A 25,931-nucleotide genomic window follows, 5' to 3' on the forward strand; every position below is an offset into this window, starting at 1 on the left:
GTGGAACTAACTTCCTCTATCAAATCAATTTATACTCTAAAATTGTAATTCCCTTATAGATAGATAGATAGATAGATAGATAGATAGATAGATAGATAGATAGATAGATAGATAGATAGATAGATAGATAGATAGATAGATAGATAGATAGATAGATAGATAGATAGATAGATAGATAGATAGATAGATAGATAGATAGATAGATAATATGACATTGCTCAGGTAATGCCTAGTAAACTCCTTAATGATTCTATATATCATTAAAAACAAACTCAACATTAAACAGGAAAGAAATGGTCTTTGTTGTGTACAACTCACATTTATAGCTGTAGGGTTCAGCACAAGTTTGCATCCAAACCAAACTAAACATGTTGTTGTAACCGCAAATGTAGAAACGAACAGAATCTGAAAATTGGGTATCTACAAAAACAGCACAAGCATTTATTTTTTAATTAATGCAGTCTAACTACTTAAATATTAACAGATATTGAAAATATAAATAACATACCACATTAACTTTGTTTCTGGCTATGGCAAAACTCACTGCTGCTGAGGGTATACACTGGGGGGAAATTAAAGAAACAAAAATTAAGATAACAACTGAAAACAGAATTTCAGGACTAATAAATATTTCCCTTCAGCATGGGACTTATGGCAGAAGAATCACACTGTTCTATCTGAACACAGGAAGCCACTACTGGAACTTTATAGAACCCATCTGGAACACAGACATTTCTTTGTCATGCCTTGTTGTGAAATGGTTGCTTGGTTGGGCAAAATGGAAGCTATAGAGCTCAGTGAGTTAGCATGAGCTCTCTTCGGGGGCTTAGTGAATAGACTTAAGCCATAAATGCATATCTGATAAAATACTGCAATTTCTATCAAAGAAAACTATTTATATGTAGCAAACAGCCAAGAATTAGGTCAGGTAAGTGTTTTCATGTTGGCAATTTTAATTAGGCTAAAATGATATAAGACCTGTATGAAATATATGAATATACTACAAATTATGTTCCCAATTTTTATTTTCAGATATCTACAGCAATTAAAAGTAATGCTTACGGAACCTGCTGCACACCGCAAGTAATCCATTTCAGATGGAAAAACATTCCCCAAATAAAGTGAAAATCCAGAGGTAACAAGTATGCAAGTCTGAAAAATAGAAATTTTACATAAAGTAATATATTGGTGAAAATTCAACTATGTGAAAGTTGGCAGTTCTCTGAATGAAAAAGAACACACTGCAACCCTTAACAATGGCGCCAATGAATGTAGAAGAAAGTATTTTAAAAATGTCAGAAAACGTGTTGTTGTCTCTAAGACATAGAACTATTAAGCAATGACTTGGCAGCAATATTATAGAACAACTTAGTAAGTAATCCTATTTAAGTAAGAAATAGTAGATATTAACAAACTGATATTTTGGGAAAAGGCAGAAAACAAGTAATTTCCCAATCCTTGGAACTGTTGCTTCAGGCATAAAATCATCGGGGGGAATCATATTTGAAATCCAATTGTTTGCATTGCAATTGCATGGAAAACATATTTTTCTTACAGCTAATGACTACATTTTAGAGTACACACATATCCATACGTATATCAAATTCAATTAAAGCTCAATTTTATGATTGTGGGATATTGTGCTTCTACATCCATGATTCAAAATGTTGGGAAATGGCCCAATATTGCTGCTCAATACCATGCCCACATTGCCAGCAGGAAAAAGGATGCCTAGGTTTACACAGCACATGGTAGCCTGAATGTTAACAGCACCCATGTCAGGAATCAAGACAGTCTACAAGATATTCTTCTTGTGCACACTACAATTCACTTGTCAGGCTGTTTTTCAACAAGTTTTCTAGGTATCAAAATACCTAGATGAAATGGCACAAGAGGGTATCCTGTAGACCAGATATTGTCAACATTCAGTCTGGCCTTTGCTATGTAAAATTTGGCACACTTTTTTTCTGCTGGCAACATAAGTGCAGCAGTATTGAGCCATTTCCTAGTGTTTTGAATTGTGGATACAGATGCACAGTATCCTACATTCATAAATGGAGGGGGGTTTGGAAGAATTGTATTTTCCTGCTTTTTATACATAAACTTTGGCAACTTCCCTTATGTAGAATTATCCAGTGCTAGAGGATCTCAGAAAATGATCACATGATCTGTAATATGGTTACTGGGGAAGAGAAGAACCAAGAACAGATGGGATGTTGCAATAGTCCCTCTGTGTGAAAATATTTTGAAGGGCTGTTTTGGATTTAATGAAATGGTGAAGCAAAAGTGTAACACGCACACAACAATGAAACATACAACACACCCTTTAACCTCTCAGGTAAACTAATATAGCCATGAATGTTCCACAGAATGCAGACCAGAAAGCTATCTTCCAATTTCCAAACCTTTGCTTTACAACATGTTGCTTGCATGTTTTCCAAAATATGTTCCCTTGTCTTTTGAAATAAAAAAGGAGGAGCTAGGACTTAGCAATGATTGTTACTTGAAACTAAAGTCAAAATAATTCATATTATGTAAAAGATGGACAGAAAGACAGGGAGAATCAACTCATTTGAAATGTGGTGCTGAAGGAGAGCCTTAAAGATTCCACAGACCACCAGAAAGGAAGGCAAGTAGGTAATCAAATCAAGTCCAAACTCTCACTAGAGCAATAATTAGTAAACTGAGGCTATCTTACCTTGCATATATAATGAGAATTCAGAACTGACCAGAAAAGACAATATTGCTTGGAAAAGGGGTGGGCAGCAGGGAAAGAGACAGAACCTCACATGAGATGAGTTGACTCAATAAAGAAATCCATAGAATAATAGAATAATTGAGTTGAAAGAGGCCTATAAGGTCATTGAATCTAAATCAAAGTAAATGGGATAGATGGTTGTCCAACTTTCTCTTGAATGCCTCCAGTGTTGGAGTAATTTGTTCCATGGCCATACTGCTCTAACAGCTAAGCTTCCCCCCCCCCCCCCGATATACAGCGTAAATCTGCCTTCCTGTAACTTGAGCCTTTTCTTATGAGTCCAGCACTCTGGGATGATTAAAAACAGATTCTGCTCCTCCTCTGTGACTACCTGTATGAGTACCCTGTAATTTTCAGCCCCACTGGGCAGTGCTTCACCATTCTCTCTCTTTCGCAACCTTGCCCCTGCATGCCTGCACAACTCCACACACTCCCACATGTGGTTCCATCATGACCAGAACCAAAGGGGCTGAAAACGATTGCTGAGAGGAGGAGGAGGAGGAAAGCTGAGCAGAGGGAGGTGGGGTCGCGCAGGTGCACACCTTACAGGGAACCTTATTTTCAAGTATTTGAAAAGTGCTATCATATCCCCCTTCAGTCTTTTCTCAAGGCTAAACATGCCCACTTCTTTCAGTCTTTCCTCACAAGGCTTGGCTTCCATTCCCCTGATCATCCTTGTTTCCCTCCTCTGGACTTGTTCTAGTTTATTAGCTGAAGCTGAGCAGAACTTGCTGGAAAAGACAGTATTGCTAGGAAGCAGGGCAGTAGGAAGAGAGAGCAACCCAACCTGAGATGCTGTTGGTTTGCAAAATCTCAGCAAAGTTGTTAGGATATTTGGGAGGTCATTAATTTATATAGTTTCCAAAACATCAGAAGTGACTTTATAGTATCTTTATAGTATCTAAAATCTTTAGAGTTGTTTAAAATTAACAAGCAATTGTTAAGTGACAAGATGAGTGGAATGGAAACTTTGACAGGAGACTATGACAAGATATAGGAACCCAATCTCTGCTAATATCAAGTAAGATCATCTCCAGCCACAAAGCAAAAAACAATAATTTCACAGCTTAAATGAATAAGCTTCCGAATATTTGTTCTGTATTCTTTTAAAAATATATTTTCAACATCTGTATATTTTTAAACCTTTCTAATGTTCTTTTTGTTTCTCCAGTTTTACAACGAGAAATAGAATCCTCTTAGCTAAGTCAGCTAATTGTGTCCTGATTGACAAGGACAAAAGTTCAGATGGCTCTAGACATGGAGCTGTTTTCTCCTTTGACAATATATGTGAAGAGACTAGTCTCTGAAATCCTTAGAGAATTTACTGAAGATACATGGCAAAATATCCCCCTTTGCAGAAAATTGTCACTGCATTAATTTCTGTAAAGCAAAGCTTGAATTTTTACTCCTTAAACAAAATCTCAGTACGTTTTTGTGACTTTTCTCTATAAGTATTCCTCACACACACACACTGCCTACAAATGTATACACTTCAATTAGTGCAGCTTCTATGGTACTGGCTAACCTATATCACACATGCTCAGTCTTATAACAAAGCAGCAGTTGTTCCCTTTTGAAAGGCCTTTTTTGAGGATCAATATTTCTGCTTCTGTAGGCCAGATTATTTTAAAATACAGTGGTGCCTCACTTAGCGACGTTAATTCGTTCCGCAAAAATTGCTGCAGAACGAAAAGGTCGCTAAGCGATATAAAAAAGCCATAGAAATGCATTAAAATGCGATTAATGCGTTCCTATGGGCTTACAACTTACCTTTAAGCGAAGATCCTCCATAGCGCCGCCATTTTCGGTGTCTCTAAAGTGAGGAATCCGTTCCTAAACACAGCGGGTGGCCATTTGTTTACCCGGCAGCCATTTTGAAACCGCTGATCAGCTGTGCGAAAATGGGCGCGTTGTGATGATCGCTTCCCCGCGATCATCGCAAAGCAAAATAAATCCATAGGGACCATCACAAAGCGATCACTTTTGTGATGGCAAAAAGTCAATCGCAAAGCGATTTCTTCACTAAGCGGAGCAATCGCTATGCGAGGCACCACTGTAAATAAAAAAAGTGGGTAGGGCCAACAATTCTCTTTCAAAATAATCACATTTTCCCCCAATTCATGTGATATTTAACTCTGGGGACATTTAGGGTCACCTATTTCTGAACAGGTGGAAGCACTTTGTTTATTTATTCACTTCAAATATTTTATCCCGCCCTTCTCTTTAAAAGGACACAAGGTCGTCATAATTTGAAAGCCATTTGCTAATCTTCCCAAGCTTGGCACAGGGCAAAAGCAGACTGCTATAAATGTGCCAAATCTGGAGCTGATCTAAAGCCCAGTTTAAAAATTATAATTCTTGTTTGAGCTGCCCACATTTTTAAAATGTCAGCAAAAGATGTATCAAATAATGTATAACAACTACTTAACTAAAGAAAATGAGCTCCTTTCTTGGCAGGAATACAAAAACATCTAACCAAAGACAGACAGTGTGTCTACAGCTTGCGGCTATGCAGTGCTATCCAGGCACCGACAAGCAATTACTGTATTCTTAATAAGGCATCCAAGGGAAATACTGTATCGGGAATTTACTACTACTGTTACTTGTTTGGTTTGTAGCAAGAGAGTCCTTAAGTTCAAGTGACCCAGATAACCTATTAATGAACAAGTAATTTATGTTCTTACAAATTATGACAGCAAAATAGTCCCCAAAAATAACAAGTACAAGATCTGTCATCTTTGATGGCACTGCCAAAGTAAAATTTTGTTATCTTTTGAAGGTAGGGAAGGACCTGATTGCTTGAGATGGCTTATGGGTTTCAGAAATAAATCAAAAACGACTTGGTAAAATTAATAAAATAAATCTGAGTAGTAAAAAACATTTTAGGCGTTAATTTTATCATATCCTTGTGCAATAAATGTTAATTGGATGAACTGTTAAACACTTAAGGCATGTACACAACTTCCACTCATACTTGCCTGGGCAGACAAACAAGTGTGTAACTGAAACCCATGATAAGCAATACTATATACAGTATATTAAGTCAGATGCCAGTTCCATCCAGTTAGTGGAACTTATTCCTACGTAAACAACACAGATTTGAGATTAAACCATTCTGTCTTAACTCATGAGGATAGTAGCTGAGCTAATAGGAAGTTAACTAAATGTGTGCTGAATCCAAACTCCTCTTAGCCTAGGAGTATGCAGATTACTTAAAGCTATCCTTCCAGTTATCTTAAGAGAGCTGGTATGGTATAGTGCAGTGGTGCTCAATTTTGGATCCTAGATGTTCTTGGACTACAACTCTCAGAAATCCTGGTCAGCACAGCTAGTGATGAAGGCTTCTGGGAGTTTTAGTCCAAGAATATTTGGGAACTCAAGGTTGGGAGCCACTGGTGTATTGGACAGAACAAGGGACTAGGACTCAGGAGACCAAGGTTTAAATTTCCACTCAGCTGTGGAGTCTTATCAGGGCAGTGTGTGGTGTCACCAGTAAAACTACTCCTTAAATATCTTACTTTGGAAATCTGAAATACCAAGCAGACTATAAATCTGAATTGACTTGATATCATCTAACACAAGATCATTAAACACCAAACAAAATAGTCAAATTAGGGAATGCTATTTCTGTGCTAGGTATAGCCATTACTGTGATTTACACATGCATGACACTCCATGTACAGTGACCCCACTGTACAGAGGGGCAATGTGACAGTGAATCTATACTAACCTGCATACTGTAATCTAAATGCCCCAAAACAAACCACCTGTTTTTTCAGGGAATTTAAGAACAATTAAGCAACTTCACATGATGCTGAATGGTATCGTAAACTTCCCTATCAATCACTCTATGATGCACAAGGTAAAGTGATATGTTGCTTATGATTAAAAGATTACAAAATGAATAAATCGGATAGCTTTACCTCAATTTCTCCTTGTGCATTATACTTTTTTTTCTTGTGTTCAATCCTTTTAATGAAGAAGTATGTGCATCACATTAATTAGGGTTTTTGTTTTGCTTTTAAACAAAAGCAATAAATAACTTGATGTGGGAATACAGCTAAGCATTTATTTTGGAGTTTGTGTCTGCAGCACGAGCCAAGTATCACAACTGTTCAGGCAACATCCCTTATTACTGATAACTGCAAGTGAAACTCAATAGCTAATGAGGGCCTTCATTGTTTGGTAGGTCAACTTTGGTATTTTAACCCTCCTCAAACTCTTTTATAAAAATGCAAACACAGATTTCTCAATATTTATTATTTTTAGTTTTCTCCTAAAAATTACACTCATAGTAGCTTTTAGAAATCCTTAAAAATGTTACCTGAGAAAAAAGGAGAGAAACATATTTAACCTCTAAAACCAGAAGTCACTTTCATAATACAATTTTACACTTTTAACAAGGATTAAACCCCACTGTAGAACAAGGACAATCCAGTAGTTTCAAGAAAAGATGCTCTGGCTTGTACCATTAGAACCATTTGCCAAGGTCTATGGATGTACGTACTTTAACTGGATTCTTCTGGTTATGTCAGAATCAATGATCCCCTCCCCTGCTTCCTGCAGCCCTCTGTGCACCCCACAACCTGGTCTGCAGGGCCAGTGTAAAACACTGCAGCAGTTTTGGTATTATAGGGGTCTCCAGAAAGAAAGCAGGGGAAGAAACACCCTACTCTGTTGTCATTAGATACAGAAGTACAGCACTGAAACTTGGCCATAAATTCTGCGAAACTTGACTTTTTCAAAAAGACAAACATTCCAAGGAGTAAACTCAAATATTTGTAATGAAATGGACAGTGATATAATGTGATAACTGCCATCATCTATGAAAAAAATCACAAGTTTTCAGGCCTGGCTAAGGTAGATTAAACTGCCGGATAGCTCAGTAGTGTAGGTATTTGGCTGTGGAGGTAGGAGTTGAGAGTTAGATTCTCCACTGTGCCTCCTTGACAGGGGCTGGGCTCAATAATCCATATGGTCTCTTCTAGCTCTGCAGTTCTAAGACTGTTATTAACAGTAATAACATTTGATACTTACCCCCATCAGTAAAGAATAAATCCATGTTCTATAACTAAAACAAGGATGAAATCTCTTTGATAGCTGAAGGTCACTAGATTTAATATCTGGAACATAATTTCCACTCTCTTGTTTTCCACGCTCCAAAGTTGGCATTCTGTCATAACTAAATTCTTCCCTGTAAGAGTCTTCCTTTGTCATAATGCTTTAAAGCAAAAACAATTTTTCGTTTTATTTATTGTTGATCCTACATTTAAAAAAGCTAGAATATACTCTACTTCCTTAGTTATCCTAAGGAGCAACTTCTCAAATTTCTACATCCTAAAATATATATTCTGAAATATATAAACATTTCAATACAACACCAACATAACTTACTTAGGATGAAAGAGTGACACTTTGGTCTTATGTATAATTACTCAAAGGTGCATTATAGTACAGTATAGGTAAAAGAGTAAATTATACATCAACATCTCTAGAACTAGCGTACAGGTTATGTAGTACATACAGCAGGTAATTTTGATTAACTACATTTTAAAACTACTATACACTGTTTTAAATTCCAAGCTTTGTTACCAAGACCAAAGAGTAACCAAGTAACAAACATCTGATATAAGTCAGCATCAAACTAATGAATTCAATTTAAGAAAATCCCAAAATGCTGAAACTATTTTCAACAACTTCTATCATACATCAAAAGATGAAAATGCATTTTCCATACACAATTTCCTGTCCTGTAGTACAGTACATAACAATCCACAAATATTTGGAAGAGGCACAGTTGAGGTATCTTTAAAAAAAGTATACCCTTCACTTCAGTAACAGAAAGCATTACAAAATAATTAATTCTGTTAACATGGAGCATCAGTTTTATATACATTTCAACATGCTTTAGGGAAGACTGGTTAATACAACCTAGCTGCATATTTACCAGCTGATAAAATCTGTCATACATACCTTAAACTGGGAAGTTAATGGTCAACTTTGAATAGTTGTGTCAGCAGAGTTGTCGGTACACTTTGTTATAGCCTCACTGCTTAGTGATTCATGCTGCCTTTGAAAAGTTTGCTCTTACACTTTGGCTTGCAACAAGGTCTATTCATACGTAGAACAAAAGCACAGCAAAACCTCAGTTAAGCCAGAGAATAGGGAACGCCAACTGAATTTTAATGAAGAGAACACATGAGAAAATTACTGTAGCATATTCTCACAAGGTTGATTCCACCACCACCACCTTAGAACAAGAAAAACTTGATGGAATATCTGTTTATCTAGTGTAGGGTTTAATTAATCTATGTATTAAATGCTCACTGATTGGTGTTTCATTCTTGTCTATCTTTAACTGAACTTAGTGGGACTTCCAAGCAGGCATGTATAAGATTGCTGTACTGTATACTGTAAGCAGGCTATTCTTGAGGTATTACAGTACTTGTTTTATCCTACAAGGCAACAATTACATGTAACCAAAGGGAACAAAGGAGAAAAGGAACTGAGAAACTGAACATGAATGTTGAAACCCATGCTTTTACTGAACTTCAGATGTCTCCTCTTTATGGAATTGAGCCTCATATGTCAGGTTTTACATAAACCATGTAATGAGTTAAGAACAGGGTGTGAAAGCACAATTTTGGCAATGTGCTTAAGATGTTTTTGTTTATTAGCTTGTAAACCATTCAAACTCTGGATACTTGCTTCACATTTCGAAAGCTAGAGATTAACCCGTTTTTAGAGTCATCCTTGTCTTAGCAAAAAATGATAAAACATTAATCTGTGCCTTTCCATACAACAGAGTTGGGGAAAAAAACAATACACAATAATCCTGGAGCCATTTTAGCACCCCTGTGCACTCAGCTTACTAGGATATCAAAGTACTGTAACAAGAATGTTATCCACCCTGAAGATACTGGCACACTAGCAACTAGGGCAATGGCACAGGCTTTTGTATAGTCTTAAAATTCCTCTGCAACTAAGAAACCACAGCAGGACAACGGTGAAAAACCAATTTCAGTGTTTTTCAAACCAATGTGAAACATTTTTATTCTTCCTGATACAAAGGAAATATTCACCAATATTAGAATTATTATTGCTGTGAAAATAATTAACACCTCATCAAGTATTGAGCATAATAGGTTTCTACATTTTAAATGTACTGAACCCCTTAGGTTCATCCTTAGCAAAAATGGATCAAACATTTATCTGTGCCTTTCCCTAGCACTAATAATCCAAAAATTTAGAAACTTTGGGTGAACTTTTGACATCAACTTCAGTGCATATTAAATTGTGAAACCTTTATATAAACACAACGGAACGTCATCACATCTCTTTGTATCATAAATAGACTAAGGCTTCTTGCTTTGTGTACTCATCAGTTTCCTGAAACTTGGTATATACAGTACAGTATTTGAAAAAAATTACACCATCCTGAAAGTATCTCTTACACACAAGAAGTACTCCTTGTTACAGGAGTGGGAAGGTGTTGCATATGCTATATATTGTCAATGCAAAACTATTAAAAAACAGTAATCTGACATTCCATGCCACTTTCTAATTAGTGGCATAGGTCTACATCAGGATTAAAACATAGATCCCAATGAAATCACTGGGATGTAAATTATTACTAAGGTTCCAATGGCATCTCATTCATTTTATATTTCTATCCTGCTTTTCCTACAATAAGCTCAAGCCAAGGGTAGAAGTCTCTCCTTCCCTATAGGTTATCATTACAGCAGCCCTGCAGGGTAGATCAAAGTGAGAGTAACAAGCACAACATCCCCGGGAGGGTTTCATGTCTCTGGTGGGACTTGAGTGTCAAGCTCTCACTTTAACCACTACGTTCTGGGTTGCGCTGTACTCCCTCGTGAGTTTCGTGGGGCTTACTTTCATATGAAAGGACATATGAAACGCCTTTGAGGACGCTGAGAAGCCAACTGCAGCCCGTTTACACCCCAGCGATTTCAACCGACTTTAGGCTCAGATTTACACGATAACGAGTTACTGAGTTTTTTCTGTTGCTGCTCTTCCTAAGACACTAAATTACTTAGGAATAGCATTGCAAAACTCGTCGAGCGTCCTGACCCAGGCCTCTCCCGCTTTGGCCCCAAAAGCCAAGACCGAGAAGAGCCCCCAGAAAATGCCGGGCCAAGGCGCTTCGGGAGCCCCTCGGGTTACTCTTCCCGACGAAGGCTGCTTTCTTTCACCCTTGGCCTTCCCTGCGAGGCGGGCGGGACATGGACAACCAGCACACTTCCAGCCCCCTGGTGTAACCGTTTCCCAAGGGAGTCTGCTTTCTTTCTTTTTCCCCCTCACCCCACCCGTGAGGGGAAATTGGCGAGGTTGAGAGGACCTTCGAGAAGCACGGTCTAAAGCCGCTTCTAGAGCCCACTCTCCCTTGGCCTCCCACAGGCCTTTCCGCCTCTCTTTCCAAACTCCCACAGGCCGGGCAGGCGTCGAGTTGCGGGTCTGAGGGGTGGGGCGAGGCGGGGCGCCAAACCGCGCAACCGATAAAAAGCGGGCGAAGCACGTTTTCAGTCTCCTTTGAGGTTGTGTGGGGAGGGGGTGTGGTTGTGTGAGGAATTCCGGGGGGGGGGCGAGCCGGTGTTGTGGGCCTGCCTGGAGAGGAAAGGAGGGCGGCGACGGCACCCTCCTCGGGAGGTTTTCCAAGATGCTCACACTGCTATCGAAAAGCCTCTCTTTCTTTTGGCGAAAGGCCGACGGGGAGGTGGGAGAAGAAGCGGAGGCGCGTCGGGCCGCCAGAGGTAGAAGAACCGAGTGGCTCCTTCCCTCCCCCTTGTTCTTTTCTGTGGGGAAGGAGGGCTCTTTAGTGGGGAGTTTAGCTAGCCAATTCTCCGTTTCGCTGAAATGGCAACACAGTCTTGGCCATCCCTTCTAGAAAATGCCATTTGAGTATCTTAGCCGGACTTAATTCTCTAGAAACAGGACCAGAAATCGAAACCGAAGAGTTGACCTTTTTGTTTAGCATTTTAATGCATTTCCTGCCTTAATCACGTATTTCAAGTCTTTAGATTTTTATTTCACCGTAACACTGACGATGGCTATTTTTTCCATTGGCAAGTGGAATATACGTTCAAAAGTAAATGTAAAATAATCACTATATTTGTAGCCATCCCAAGAATAAAAGAATGAAATATGGAGCTCTATTTCTGGAATTTCAAATGATTTTTTAAAATTTTGCATAATTTGGAAAAAAAATAAAAAGTTAAAATGCCAGTTTTTAATTTACCTAGCAGTTCAATGCTACCTTGTTAAATGTAATTTCAGATGTATTATATTTATGTTTTTATGTATATTAGCTGGAATTTCTGCTGGTCAGTGACCATAATAAGGATCAAGCTACAGTACCTAGCTTGAATAGTTAATGATATCGTGGGTTGTCAGTCAGAACTGACTTACAGCAACCCTAATAGACTTTCACGGAAAATGAGATATTTAGGGAATGGCTTTGCCAGTTCTACATCCCAAATGAGCTTCTGTGGCTGAACAGCAGATTTGAACCAATGCCTTCTGAGCCCTAGGCCATCACTGTATGAAATATGCCACACTGGGTAACCTGAATACTTAGATGCAATATTAGGCCCATCTTTGCTAAGCTCTTCCACAAGAGGGGAAGACCTTTCTTTTCAGACAGACTTTTCCTTAGTGACTATCTAGGAGACAATAATAAACAAGATAATGTATAAAATTCCTTTTTTTTTTGCTTCTAAATATGTTTTTGTAATGCTTTTGTTTAACATTTTAGTATGTTTTAATAATGTAAGCTGCCTAGGTCCTTAAGAGAAAGATGGGGTAAAATATTTTAAATAAATAAAAATTAAGACACCCAAATAATGTTGTAGAAAAATGGAATGTAACATATTCCTGTTATGTAAATTAAAATTTGGTATTTTTCAATTTAAAAAAGTCATTCAGGCAGTCAAGGTTTGAATCCCACTCAGCCATGGAAGCTCACTGGGAGTGTGGAAGTGATAAAGCAGGTGGATAGCTCTATCATGGCCATTGTAAGTTGGTTCTGACTTAATGACACATAAGAACATAAGTATTCAAACTAAGATACAAAATAATGCATTTGAATTTACATTTAATAGGATAGTATTATTAACCCATAAACTAAGTATCTAACATAAGGTATTGTTTGATTTAAATACATTTTTCAGAAGTCTAAAATAAAAATACAATACCCAAAGTAGATTATAAGTTTATGATGTTCTTTCTTTCCTTGATTCCTTATCACATATATAAATGTTCCAGTATACAAAACACTACAAGGTAGTTTCAGCTACTCACTGTTACTTTGTGTTTCCACTACCCTAATTTTCTACTTTTTTGCATAGCGGTTTCTAACCTAGCAGTGGTTAAGAAATTAATCAGTTATGTAGTGTATTTTGAAAGCATCAACCAGTCACAATTCAAATGCTAGTTGCTATATTAAATGACTACCACGGCTTGTACAGACGAGTATCACGAAAACGCTGTATAAATCAATATATTTCATTGAAAAAGGCAGTCATAGATGGTACCACTGTTTCCAGACTTTGCCAAATGACAGTATAACATCAGTGTCTTGAAAGTTTCATTACAACAGGGATATCTGAATTGGGATTGTGTTTACTTGCAAATGTACAGTTATTGACACTGTCAGTTTCCAGAATCTCTTCATTTTAATGTGCACTCTTAGCAAACTTACACTTACCAGCTGCAATGTAAATGTGCATTAGATTTATCCTTCTTTTATGTTATGTTCACACTTTTTTATACATTACATACATTACACTTACCAGAGAAACCAAGCAGAGTAACCTTTTTTATTCCATCAAATGTGATGTTAAATGGCAATCACATGATAAAATGAGTATTTAGTCATGCTTAAAGTGAAGCTTCATGCACAGAGCCTCCTGTCCTTGTGGATTTCTTAAAAAACCTAAAATCCAAACCCACAATTGCAAGAAGAATCTTATGCATGATTACTCCAAAGTAAGTTCTGCTGTGTTTATTGGTATTTGCTGCTAATTAAATATGGACAGGATTTCAGCCTTAAATAATACAATATTTGAGGGTTTAAAAATAATAATGTTGACTTTAAAATTCACCAATGGCAATTCCATAGATGTTAGTTTCTTGGTCAGATGGCATAGGATTATTTATAGGCTTTGATTCCACCTACTCGCCCCATTTTGAAGAAATACATAGGAGTTTTGAGATAGTAGTCTATGTTGCTTTCCATATCAGAGTGAAGAGTGATAAAGGAAAATAAATGTTCTGTGTTATAGAATACATGTTACAGAGTGTTTTTTGTTTGGAGTGGAGGGGTATGATGTTCATGTAGTAAATGCATTGTGGCTGAATTGATTACTGTACCAGTGTATATGCTTTTCATAAAAAATTAAATGTGGATAGGAAATAATTTAACAGTAAGGGTTCTGTCAGATGTCTGCAAAGGCATATGCTTGATCACACTGGAAAGGATTGCTTTAAGAGGAGCGATCTTCCTTAAAGCAACCCCTCAGTTAGGGAATGACTCCAGTTTAGGTCCCAAAAGTAGAAGCCCCACAGCTGAACCAGAAAGGTCCAACCTGAGTACGGATTGGGGTCAGCTGCATTGTGTGATCACGCAGAAGCAGACTGCACCAAAAGCTGTCCAGGTTGTGATCTATTTCCCTGTGTGATCACACCCTTTGTTATGTTGTATGTTCAGAGCATAGATATGGTTAAAAGGAAGTCAGCAAGACTCTACGAACTCTGGAACAGAGATAGTTAGATTTGGTTGTTCTTGGCTATTAAACCTACTTTCTAAGAACTGTTTTGAAATAGTACAGTAACTTAGCTTTTAACATTTTCTTGGGACGATTACTACTTCTTGCGTAATTGTGTTCACATTTTCTGTGAAGCTTCTTTGTCATGTGATGTTTACTGCTAGATGTTGTCAATCAGCAGATTTCCAAGAACTACACTTCTGTGAATTTTATAGCTTGGCTACTACATGGGCATACTTAATGTTTGAAGAGGTTTGTTGCGCAGATTATGATTATGAACTGAGACAAGCTGGAGCTGAACTCATTCTTACAGTTTGGAAAAGTATCCTCAGTTTAAATCCTGCTGCAATCAACCTTAATCGATGCTAAAAGTCTGATTATAGCACAGGAGGATAAAATTTATAGACAGATCACAGCTAAGGAAAAAATGTCCCAGCCCCTTCCTCCATGCTGTTATTCTCCTTCAGGTCTGTCCCACATCCTGCAATTAAGCTTGAAAATAGAGGCTTTCAAAAATCTCATCAGGTTCCTGGATAGCTCAGTGAGTTGGAGTTTGATTTTCTGTTGGATTTCCAAGGAGAAGAGCGAGGCTGTGTAGGCTTGGGCAAGTCGCATAGTCCTGGAATTGACTTGACAACACATTACATGATGATGATGATTTTATTTTTAAAGGGTAATTACCGTATTTTTTCATTTATAAGATGACCCAGTGTATAAGATGACCTCCGGAGGTGGCAGTCAATGGGCAGCAGCCATAGGCAGCTGAGCCAGGATGCTTCTTTAACTCAGTCTTTTCCTCCTCCTGCTGCCTTCTGTGTATAAAACAACCCTCAATTTTTCCTCTAATTATTATAGGAAAAAGTGTCATTTTAAACATGGAAAAATACGGCAATGCCTGCTCCGGCCCTAGGTATGGCTTCTATGTCCGGTTCTTTTGCCTACTCTAGCACTTTGTGAAAACAGTTATGCAGGGCTCACATTTACCTATATTAATTGTTTTCAGTTACTGTATTTTTTTAGTTACTGTATTTTTTGCAGATAGTGGGGGAGAAAGTATATGTATCTTATGGACCGAATACAGTAAAAAAGGGGTTCAACCACACCACCCAGAAACCCCCCAATGCTATGCTGGGAGGCCTCTGAATTAGCACTAGAGACCACTTGCTGTTTGGACCTCACCATTCTGCACTGCTGGCTTTCTAGGATCTGCTTCCTGGAGCCCACCTGAAAACCAGCAAGGCCCACAGGCACTGAAAAGAGCCAAGGACCAAAGGAGAAGAAGTAATTCTAGAAAGACCATGGGAAACCACAAGCACAGTCCCTCCCACAATCCTCCAGTGCACAGATATTAGCATACCTAATAGGCGGGGAAGGCAGGGAAATTCAAACTCAGTTAGTGAAGAGGCTACTTGTCTGCTTCCTTGCTAGTCCAAGCAGTTAGAGAGCTGGGAGAGAGACCTGGGACTGCCTGGTATTGTCGTTTTAAAATGTAAAATTTATTTTAAAAGCTGTTTGTTTGGGGTTAGTGCTTGGGTGAAAAGGTGCTCCGTTTGAGTTGAAACCTGCTTGTGTAGAAATGTCCATGCTTCTTTAAAATCTGCTTGTTTTACTTTAAAAGCTGCTTGTTTTGGGTTAAACTGTGCTTGGGGGGAAAAGGTGCTCCATTTGAGTTGAAACCTGTGTGACAAACCCAGACCTACTGGGATCTGCCACACGTTAACTAAGCTGCCACCAACCATTCCCTATAAGAAGTCACACAGACCAGGGATGGATTTTTAACAAATAAAAGAATAAGGTTTATTTAAATACAACACACAGGGAAAATAAAATAATCAGGTGAATAAGATATAGTAACGTGGCTTAGTCTCATTCATACATGCATACAGTTTGGTTCACACAGAACCCTTAACTTGAAGCACAGACCCTGAACCTATCAGTTCTGGCTAACCAACAGACACCTGAACCTATCAGGTTGGTACTCTGACACACAGTAGTACCCTGTCTGACACACAGACTCCCACACCAGCTTCTTCTTCCCAGCTGCTGCTTCGTCACATCCCAGTGTCTCCCCTTCACCACACAGGCTTCACATATATATACAGTACAGCCCCTCCTCCTGATGTCCCGCCTTCCACTCCCCATAGGATGGAACTTTCCCTCCAAACCCATGACAGACAGGTAACATCAGTGCTGTATGTAACACCTCCCCTCTTTATAAGTTGTTTTGTAGGGGGAAAGCTAAGGTGCTTTTTCCCAAAAAACAACCTGGATAAAACACACAACAACAGTTATACATACAATATCATACTTACTTATACTTACATTCTAAGTTAACCATAGCAATTAGGCATTTAAACATTTACCATATACATTACATCAATTTACCTTTATTCATACAAACCAAGTTCAAAAAACAGGTACATTTAACTTTTTGTTCACCAAAATATATACATAGTCCATGTTTCTTTCGCCGTCTTCATTCTTCAGGTCTTCTTGACAAGGCGTCAGCAACACAGTTCACTGACCCTCTGACCACCTTCACTTCAAAGTCATAGTCTTGTAGGTTTAAAGCCCACCTCATAAGTTTGCTATTGTGGGTTTTCATTGTCTTTAACCATTGCAATGGTGAATGGTCAGTGCACAGAACAAAATGTCTTCCCCAGATGTAAGGCTTGGCCTTCTGGATCGCGTAGACTATGGCCAAATACTCCTTCTCCACGGTTGCCAAATGTCTCTCACCTTTTTGAAGTTTCCTACTCAGGTAGGACACGGGATGCTGGTCACCATTCTCATCCTCCTGGCACAGAACTGCTCCTACCCCGCTGTTAGACGCATCGGTGTAGACGATGAACTCCCGGTCGAAGTCTGGAGCACGCAGCACTGGATAGTTGATGAGCGCCTGCTTCAACCTCTGGAACGCCTCCTCACAGTCGCTGGTCCACGGGATGCAGTCATCAGTCTTCTTCCTCGTCAGATCGGTCAGCGGAGCCGCAATCTCGCTAAACCTCGGGATGAACTTTCTGTAGTAGCCCACCAACCCAAGAAATGATTTGACTTTTTTCTTGGTGTTGGGTCTAGGCCAATCACGAACAGCTTCTATTTTGGCCTCCAGGGGTTTTATCACTCCTCCCCCTACTATGTGACCCAAGTATTTTATTTCTGGGCTACCCAGCTGCAGTTTGTTCTCTTTGCAGGGCCTAGGCCACAGCACTTCCTCCCCTGGGTCAAAGTGCCTCTCCCTGCCTTCCTGGTCATCCCAAGCTTTCTTTCTGACCTTTTGAGCTTGCAGGGTCTCTGTTGCTAGCTCTAGGTTTCTCTTTAGGTCCTTCCTTAAAGAGTCTCTATATGTCACAACGTCTTGTGGGTCATCCTGGGTGATCTGCTCCCAATCTTGCTTGACCAAATCAAGGGGCCCTTTCACCCTTCTCCCAAATAAAAGTTCAAATGGACTGAACCCGGTACTGGCTTGTGGCACTGATCGATAAGCAAACAAAAGGGATTGCAGCTTCTGGTCCCAATTGTTTGGATTCTCTGCCAAGTAAGCCCTAATCATGCGCATTAGAGTCCCATTGAACTTCTCAGTTAACCCATTATTTTCAGGATGATAGGCAGTTTCCTTGTGCTTAATTCCACAGATTTGCCATAAGCGTTTCATGAGCTTCGACGTGAATGATGCTCCCAAATCTGTGATTATTTCTGAGGCAAATCCCATCCTGGACATATACCCCACCAAGGCATCTGCCACTGTGTTAGTTTCAATGTTAGTCAAGGGTATGGCTTCAGGGTACCTCGTGGCATGGTCCACAATTGTGAGAATGAACCTGTTCCCCCTCTTTGTGGCCTTGGGCAAAGGTCCCACAATATCCACCCCTATGCATTTGAACGGAGTGTCAATCACAGGCAAAGGGCACAACTTTGCTTTGGTCCTGTCGCGGCTATTCCCCTGCCTTTGACACACATCACATTGTTTACAGAACTCCCTGATCTGCTTCCCTATGTCAGGCCAGTAGAAATTCTGTGTGATTCTCTGCTGTGTTTTGTTCACCCCTAAGTGTGCAGCAAACATGTCAGAGTGCCCCCTTTGTAAGATCATGGGGCGATACTTTTCAGGTACCACTAGCTGACTTCTGATCACATCTCCCCCTTTTGAGATATTCCTCAGGGTTTCTCTATATAAAATCCCCTTTTTCTCCAGAAATCTCACTGGGGTTTCAGGTGTTAGCTGGGCGTCAGTCACCTGTTCAAAACACTTTTGGAGAGTGGCGTCTGCCTTTTGCTCTTGTCCAAATCTGCTGTCTGTGGTTAAGGTTTCCACCACAGCTTCTGAACTCCCCCCACCTGCTTCCGTCTCTGGCTCATCATTACCCCCTTGAACTGTCCCCGTGGTGGCTTGTGAACGTGTAATCACTAGCACCCTTTTCACATGTTCAGCCAGGTCATTTCCCACGAGCACGGCTGCTGGCAGAGTTGATGAAATTGCTAGCCGCCACACTCCCCTCCAGCCTTGAAAGTTGACAGGTACCTCTGCGACTGGGAGTGAGATTATCTGCCCCTCAATCCCTGCTACCTTTATGCTCTCATTCGGGATTATATATTCCCTAGGAATAATATCTGGATGGCACAGGGTCACCTGAGAACAAGTGTCCCGCAGCCCCCGATACTGACGGCCAAGTATTCCTACGTCCACCCCTGCTGTCTCAAACAACTGAGAATCTGTTCTCACGAGCAAGCATCGCTTGACCTCCACAAGAGGACCACCTTCCTCAGCCTGATCAGCAGATGCAGCCGTTCCAGACTGAGCAGCCATGGCAACAGGCTCCCTCAGTGACAATGAGCCTTGCTCTCTCTGGACACAGAACACAGCTTTTGGCTTGGTTCCACTAGAATCCTGAGGCACCATTCCTTTTAGCTGCTTTAATTTCTCACACTCTGAGATTAGATGGCCCTTTCCCTGACAGAAATAACATTTTCTGGTGTATTTTGATTCTCTCTCATCTTGTTTTGGTTTTCCCTCCAAAATCTGAGGTCTTGGTTTCATGTCTGAGGGCTTCCCTTCACCATGGGCCCCTCCCCCTTGCTGGCTTTTCCCTGGTCCCTGAGAGTACTTGCTGTAGGGTTCTTTGGGTTTACCTACAGATTTCCCCTCACCCAAGGGCTTTCTTATCTGGTAAATAAAATCTGCGATCTCGGCGGCTTCTGCCACAGATTTTGGTTTCCTTTCCCTGACCTGGAATTTCAGTTCCCCATGCAGGACTGAATAGAACTGTTCCAGCGCTATCAAATCTTTAAGCTGTTGAAAGGTCTCTGTCCCCTCCTGAGATAGCCATTTCTCAAGCAGCCTCACCAATTGGGCCCCCACTTGGGTAAAAGTCTGTTCTGGTTTCTTGGTGATTGACCTAAATCTTTGCCTCAGCTGTTCCGCATTTATCCCATGTCTGGCAAACACCAGTTTTTTAAACTCTGCAAAATCTTTCATCAGTTCCTCTGGCATCTCTGCATAGACTTCTGCCAGGCTGCCACTGATTAAAGATCGCATGATGGTCATCTTCTCAGTTTCCCTCACTGAGAAGTCCACAAACGCTCTTTCCACTAAGGAAAAGAACACCTCAGGACAATCTCCCTTGTGGTACACAGGGAATTTCTTCAGGTCAGCCTTAGACAATTGGCCTCCCTCAGAATCCCTATTGTTATTATTATTCTGGTTCATCAGTTCCAATTTTCTTAATTCAAACGCCATTTTCTCTCTCTGCAATTCCAATTCCATTCTCTGTCTCTCTAATCTTTCTTCCTTTTCCATTCTCTCTCTCTCTAATCTTTCCTCCATTTCCCTCACCCTCAGTTCATGCTGTTGGGCTATGAGCAATTTTCTGAGCTCTGGGTTCTGTTCTCCCGTGCTGTCACCCTGCACTGAGCCAAATTCCTCCTCAGAACCTTGGTCAACCTGGGGGTCTTTCACTTCACCCATTTCTGCCATTTGGCTTCGAGTCAAGGGCATAATCCCCCCTCAGAACAGGCTGCTTTAAAAAGTCAAGCCTCAAAATAAAACGACCACTTTTTTCTCTTTTGCCTCAGAACCAGCTTTCTATAGATTGCTGCTGTTCTTCAGCACTAATCTTGCAACAGTTGCGAGCCAGAGTCTACCCCCCTCTGCTAGGCCTCTCAGCAGGCAGGCTAAATCACTGCTACTTTACACAGTTTTGCCTCAGCTTTTTTCCCGCCAAAACAAGTTGCCTCAGAGCACCCTGATCTAGTCTTCCCACTTGGCACGTTCTTCCACTAGCGCACCTCCCCGTGAGGTACACCTAGAAGATTACCTACGCGCCTCAGATTGTCCCTGACTAGACCCCCCTTGCTCTGGGCACACTTGCCAAGGCTTTGCTGGACCGCTGGACAACTGGACCAGTCGTATCCCACACGCTGGACACCAATCAATGTGACAAACCCAGACCTACTGGGATCTGCCACACGTTAACTAAGCTGCCACCAACCATTCCCTATAAGAAGTCACACAGACCAGGGATGGATTTTTAACAAATAAAAGAATAAGGTTTATTTAAATACAACACACAGGGAAAATAAAATAATCAGGTGAATAAGATATAGTAACGTGGCTTAGTCTCATTCATACATGCATACAGTTTGGTTCACACAGAACCCTTAACTTGAAGCACAGACCCTGAACCTATCAGTTCTGGCTAACCAACAGCCACCTGAACCTATCAGGTTGGTACTCTGACACACAGTAGTGCCCTGTCTGACACACAGACTCCCACACCAGCTTCTTCTTCCCAGCTGCTGCTTCGTCACATCCCAGTGTCTCCCCTTCACCACACAGGCTTCACATATATATACAGTACAGCCCCTCCTCCTGATGTCCCGCCTTCCACTCCCCATAGGATGGAACTTTCCCTCCAAACCCATGACAGACAGGTAACATCAGTGCTGTATGTAACAACCTGCTTGTGTAGAAACGTGCATACTTGCTTTAAAAGCTGCCTAGGAAGTGTTCGGACTGGTGCTGATCAGCTGTTAGGTGGGGGAGGAGCGGAGAAGAGCACAAAATGGCTGCCGGCTGCCTGCTGGCTTTTAGCTGTTTGGGTCTCTTTTTTTGGCTGTTCTGGGGTCTACCAAGGCACTGTGAAGAGCAAGGCTCAGTCTACAGTACCTGGTAAGTGACTTTTAAGTTTTTTAAAGTTTCTGACCTCCCCCCCCCCCAATAAAAATGCATTAATTAATTTTCAGTGCATTTCTATGGGAAATTTTAATTCAACTTGCAAACTTTTCAACTAGTTCTGGGCATCTAATAGAGAATGTATTTCCAAAGGGTGTTGCAGCAAGGAAACTAACCGTGCCTCGTGACTTCTAACTGATTACAGTACTTGCTTCCTGATTTCAGCTACTATAGTTTGTATTCAGTTTTTTTGGCTCTTCAAGAACATTGTTCATTGCTTTGTGTGGCCTAACCTGTTGTGCCTTGCATGCTATAAATGTTCACTTATGTCAGAAAATGGAGATTTGGTCTTATGCTGAGCATGTGCTATTGCTGGTGAATGGGATCAGGTTAAGCTTTGTGTTGCTGTTCTTTTGCATAACCTAAAGTAAATAAGGAAAACCAGCTGTTAAATAGTTTAATTCCACAATTTATTCTCCACACAACTAAAAGGGACCTCTCAATGCAGTGCCAAATCAGACAAACCATTTCTAACTTAATATAGGCTTGAGCTGTAGCTGGGCAGAGTTGCACAACAATCTCATCTGTCATTGAGACATTTCTATAAGCATGGGGAGGAGGTGGATGAAAGGAAATGTAAAATATAGGTAGAGTGGTATACTGTAGTTCTTATCACTGGCTGATAATGGTCTATATTAATGCCACTGTTGACTGCTGTTCACCTTACATGGTTCAAATGTTATTCTTTTATAAAAAGGTAAAGGTTCCCCTCGACAATTTTTGTCCAGTCGTGTCCGACCCTAGGGGGCGGCGCTCATCCCGCTCTTCAAGCCATAGAGCCAGCGTTTTGTCCGAAGACAATCTTTCCGTGGTCACATGGCCAGTGTGATTTAGACACGGAACGCTGTTTACCTTCCCACCGAGGTGGTCCCTATTTATCTACTCGCATTTGCATGCTTTCAAACCGCTAGGTTGGCGGGAGCTGGGACAAGCGACGGGTGCTCATTCCATTGCGTGGATTCGATCTTACGACTGCCGGATCTTCTGACCCTGCAGCACAGGCTTCTGCGGTTTAGCCCACAGCGCCACCACGTCCTATTCTATTATAGTTTATTAAATATTTTATTACACTATTTGGTTCAGAATATATTTTCCCTATGTTCCTTCTCTAAAAATTAGATGCGTCTTAAGGTCAGGTGCGTCTTATGGAGCAAAAAATACAGTATATTCAGTTGTTTTTAAAGAGGTTTTTGACAATTGGCTTTGCTTATTCTGGTTAGTGTTTTTACCTCCAATCATGTTGCATATTAGCATTAATCAGCTATAGGATAATTTCTTGTTGGTGAATTGGAAAGGAAATAATTTTCCAATACTATGAGAGTGATTTCATTGGGTTTTGTATTCTGTCTCCGAACTTGGAACATTAGGTTTGATAATAAGTTTGCCAGTGTTGACATAGAAATTCAAAAACATTGCTGTTAATATCTAAAAGTTAAAAAGTTAACATGCTAAATTAATATTTTCAATCTATTACTTAAATGTTGGTACAAAAAAGGGAGTTACAGGGCTCCTAAAATTCTCCAATTTGATACATTCTTCTAATCAGACTACAAATTCCATAGTACACTTATTAACAGACCTGCTAGTATGCAGTATCTCCTTTAAATAAGGCGGAAGGTAACTGCCTATAATATAGAATTCGATCTACAAAGATACACCCTTTGTACTACCAACAACACAGGCTTTGCTTAATTCTTTTATATATTTTATATATTGTCAAGCACAATGCTAAGAAACTACAGGATGTAAAGCGTGCTGCTTATATACTGCCCCATAGTGCTTAAAGCACTTTTTGTGTGGTTTAAAATGTTATGTAGGCTAAGTAGTTGGATAAGCCTCGACCAACTTAAAAATACTACACTGTTCTCCATGGATAGCATAGTTTGTTAGAACTGTGTTAGGAATCTGAATGTGATGCAAAACATACTCTTGAGAAAGATTTAGTGGGGGGGGGTAGATTAAGCTTGGACAATTTGCTTGGCCTCCTCCTGCACTGAGCAGGGGGTTAGACTTCATGGCCTTGTAGGCCCACTCCAACCATTTTTCTATGATTCTAAGCAAAATTGCCTTGGAATAATGCTGGTTGCCAGCATTTTCAGGCTAATCTTGTTTTTCTGTGCAAATTTACATAATTGTTTTTATTATTTCAAAGAGGCCTGTAACACACTTGGCTCTTTAATATGTCGTGTTTTATTTTGTTATTGAGTGTTACACTCCAATCACCCCATGTCCTTAGAGGGATGCCTGTGCAAATCATCTGAATGGCATTTTCCACTTGGAGATGATGGCTGGTTTTGGTTCAGATGTTAAAAGCTATTTTTCAAAGTTTTAACAGAATTTGTAAAAGCTGTCTGTGAGAGGATAGAAGCCAATAGTTCTCAGTTTTAAGACTTGTTCATGAGGAGAATGCATGTGTTAGGAAATTATTTCTTGTGAGCTGAAACAGCCGTGAAGGAGAAAATGTAGCCATGTTGCTCTTTCATGTCTACATCAGAAGTGTTGTTGTCCGGTGGGCAGGCTGTAATGGGGGAAGCTGTTGAGGAAGCTTGTGTGAGGCTGTGGTCAGCAGTCCGTGGAAGGCGTGTGAGGAAAATGCTGGCCGCAGCACTGCCCGCTGCCAGCTTCGGTGATGGTCACTGCCACGCAGGCCCACCTGCTTGCTTCCACTTGTGGCGCCCAGCCGCAGAAATCTGGCCTGCTTCTGAATTAATCCAACTGACTGAGCAATGAATGTGTTGAAGTCCTGCTTTGTATGTTACAGCTATCAATCTTGGCTAGGCTAGGACTAGCACGGAGGTTGACGCTCTTTGAATTTATCCGTGTCCCAGGTTTCTGCCCAAAGGACTCCAAAGGCTGTAACCCGTGGGCTCTGTTGCACTCATTGGGGCTTGCTTCTGAGGAGACCTATCTCGGGTGATGCTGGGAATAACTGAGCCGGACTCCTGGGCAAGGGCCGTACCTGTTTGAAAGAGGGGTTGACCATCATCCAGATGAAAAACCCAGTGCAAGTTTTCAACCGTAGGGCCTTCTCAGTTGTGCGCTCATTGGGCAGGAGAGCCTTTTCTGTAGTGAGTTCTGTGGTATTGTGTTACAGAGGTTTATATGAAAGTAGTTTGTGAACTATTTTGTATGTAGAATTGTGTTTCTCTAAATGTGTCCTTTGGTTATAGCCATTGGGAGATGCTCCTTGAAAACCTATCTATTGAATCATTGTTTCTAAACCATAGGGGGTGGCAAAATGTGTCCCACAGGGAAAAAACCCCAACGTGTGAGCCATATGTGGTCTACTGGGACAGTTGTGCAACCAGTAGACTTCAAGTAAAAACAAAATGTAAATTCTGAACTGCTGGATAGCTCAGTAGCTTAGTTCTCTGGCTGTGGAGCCAGAGGTTGGAAGTTTGACTCCCCACTTGTGGCTCCTTGAGAGGAGCTGGATTCAATGATCCATAGGGTCCTTTCCAACTCTGCAGTTCTAAGATGATGGTGGCAGTGCCACAAATGGCCTCTTTGGCCAATGTAGGGCTTTTGGAGCCATGGCTGTCTGCTCCTGGACCTTAGCAGGGGAGGGGGTTTCCTTCAAACTGAATGGAAATTATCTGTCCAGCCATTTGCTGTTGGTTGGTTGATTATGTAGAAAATGGTAGTTTTCAGCCAATTGGCAGTGGCTGGGGTTTGTATTTAGCCTCCCAAGCTCTCAGTCCTTGTTCACTCCAGTTTTGAATGCATATGTTATAAGTTAGGTGTGAAGTAATTACAAAGAAACACATGTATTGTTTATACTGTGTAGCAGTATATAATTATAATTAATGGTTTTAAACCCGATCAATGTTACTTTCAAAATGTTGCTTCTAGAAGACTACATTTCGTATGTTGGGGAAAAATAGGGATGGAAAGTTCAGTATTTTCAAACTCTCAGTCCCATAATTTGGGACTGGGAGCCCTCAAACCAGCAAGAGCAGGTCCTCTTTTTTTCCATGCTGTTGCTGCACAGTTTCTGAAAGCCAATAGAAAAGTGCTTCACGACACTGTGAAGGGACCTGCAAGGATTCCCTGTGGCTCACAAGGGGGGATGGGTTCCGAGGAGTTCATTAATTCTGAAAATCCCATCTGTGATAACAATTTCAGCTATAATGTGTGAACATTAATTTAAGGGGGTTGG

General features: G+C 40.5%; 2 protein-coding genes across 9 annotated transcripts in view; one reads left to right on the top strand and one right to left on the bottom strand.

Annotated features, from left to right (window-relative positions):
• MLC1 (modulator of VRAC current 1) overlaps nucleotides 1–11,248 on the bottom strand; it is a 32,332-nt gene extending 21,084 nt beyond the window's left edge. Inside the window, exons 1-6 of one of the 5 annotated variants that reach the window (XM_020812871.3) lie at nucleotides 11,118–11,248; nucleotides 8,732–8,869; nucleotides 7,796–7,979; nucleotides 1,063–1,152; nucleotides 509–562; nucleotides 319–420 (exon numbers count right to left, since the gene is read on the bottom strand). In XM_020812871.3, coding sequence (XP_020668530.3) covers nucleotides 319–420; nucleotides 509–562; nucleotides 1,063–1,152; nucleotides 7,796–7,975 — 426 coding nt within the window. In that variant the 5' untranslated portion in view covers nucleotides 7,976–7,979; nucleotides 8,732–8,869; nucleotides 11,118–11,248. Of the gene's footprint in view, nucleotides 1–318; nucleotides 421–508; nucleotides 563–1,062; nucleotides 1,153–7,795; nucleotides 7,980–8,652; nucleotides 8,934–10,651; nucleotides 11,056–11,117 lie in introns of those variants that run through there. The other 4 variants (XM_020812869.3, XM_020812872.3, XM_020812870.3 and 1 more) reach the window with 4 other exon arrangements.
• A 32-nt stretch (nucleotides 11,249–11,280) lies between these two features.
• MOV10L1 (Mov10 like RNA helicase 1) overlaps nucleotides 11,281–25,931 on the top strand; it is a 68,585-nt gene continuing 53,934 nt past the window's right edge. For 3 of the 4 annotated variants that reach the window (XM_020812873.3, XM_073000599.2, XM_073000598.2), the window contains exon 1: nucleotides 11,320–11,529. In XM_020812873.3, the coding sequence (XP_020668532.3) occupies nucleotides 11,436–11,529 (94 nt within the window). In that variant the 5' untranslated portion in view covers nucleotides 11,320–11,435. Of the gene's footprint in view, nucleotides 11,530–25,931 lie in introns of all 4 variants that reach the window. The other variant, XM_073000601.2, reaches the window with a different exon arrangement.

The sequence above is a fragment of the Pogona vitticeps genome, chromosome 5, assembly GCF_051106095.1.
Source record: "Pogona vitticeps strain Pit_001003342236 chromosome 5, PviZW2.1, whole genome shotgun sequence".
Lineage (NCBI taxonomy): Eukaryota > Metazoa > Chordata > Lepidosauria > Squamata > Agamidae > Pogona > Pogona vitticeps.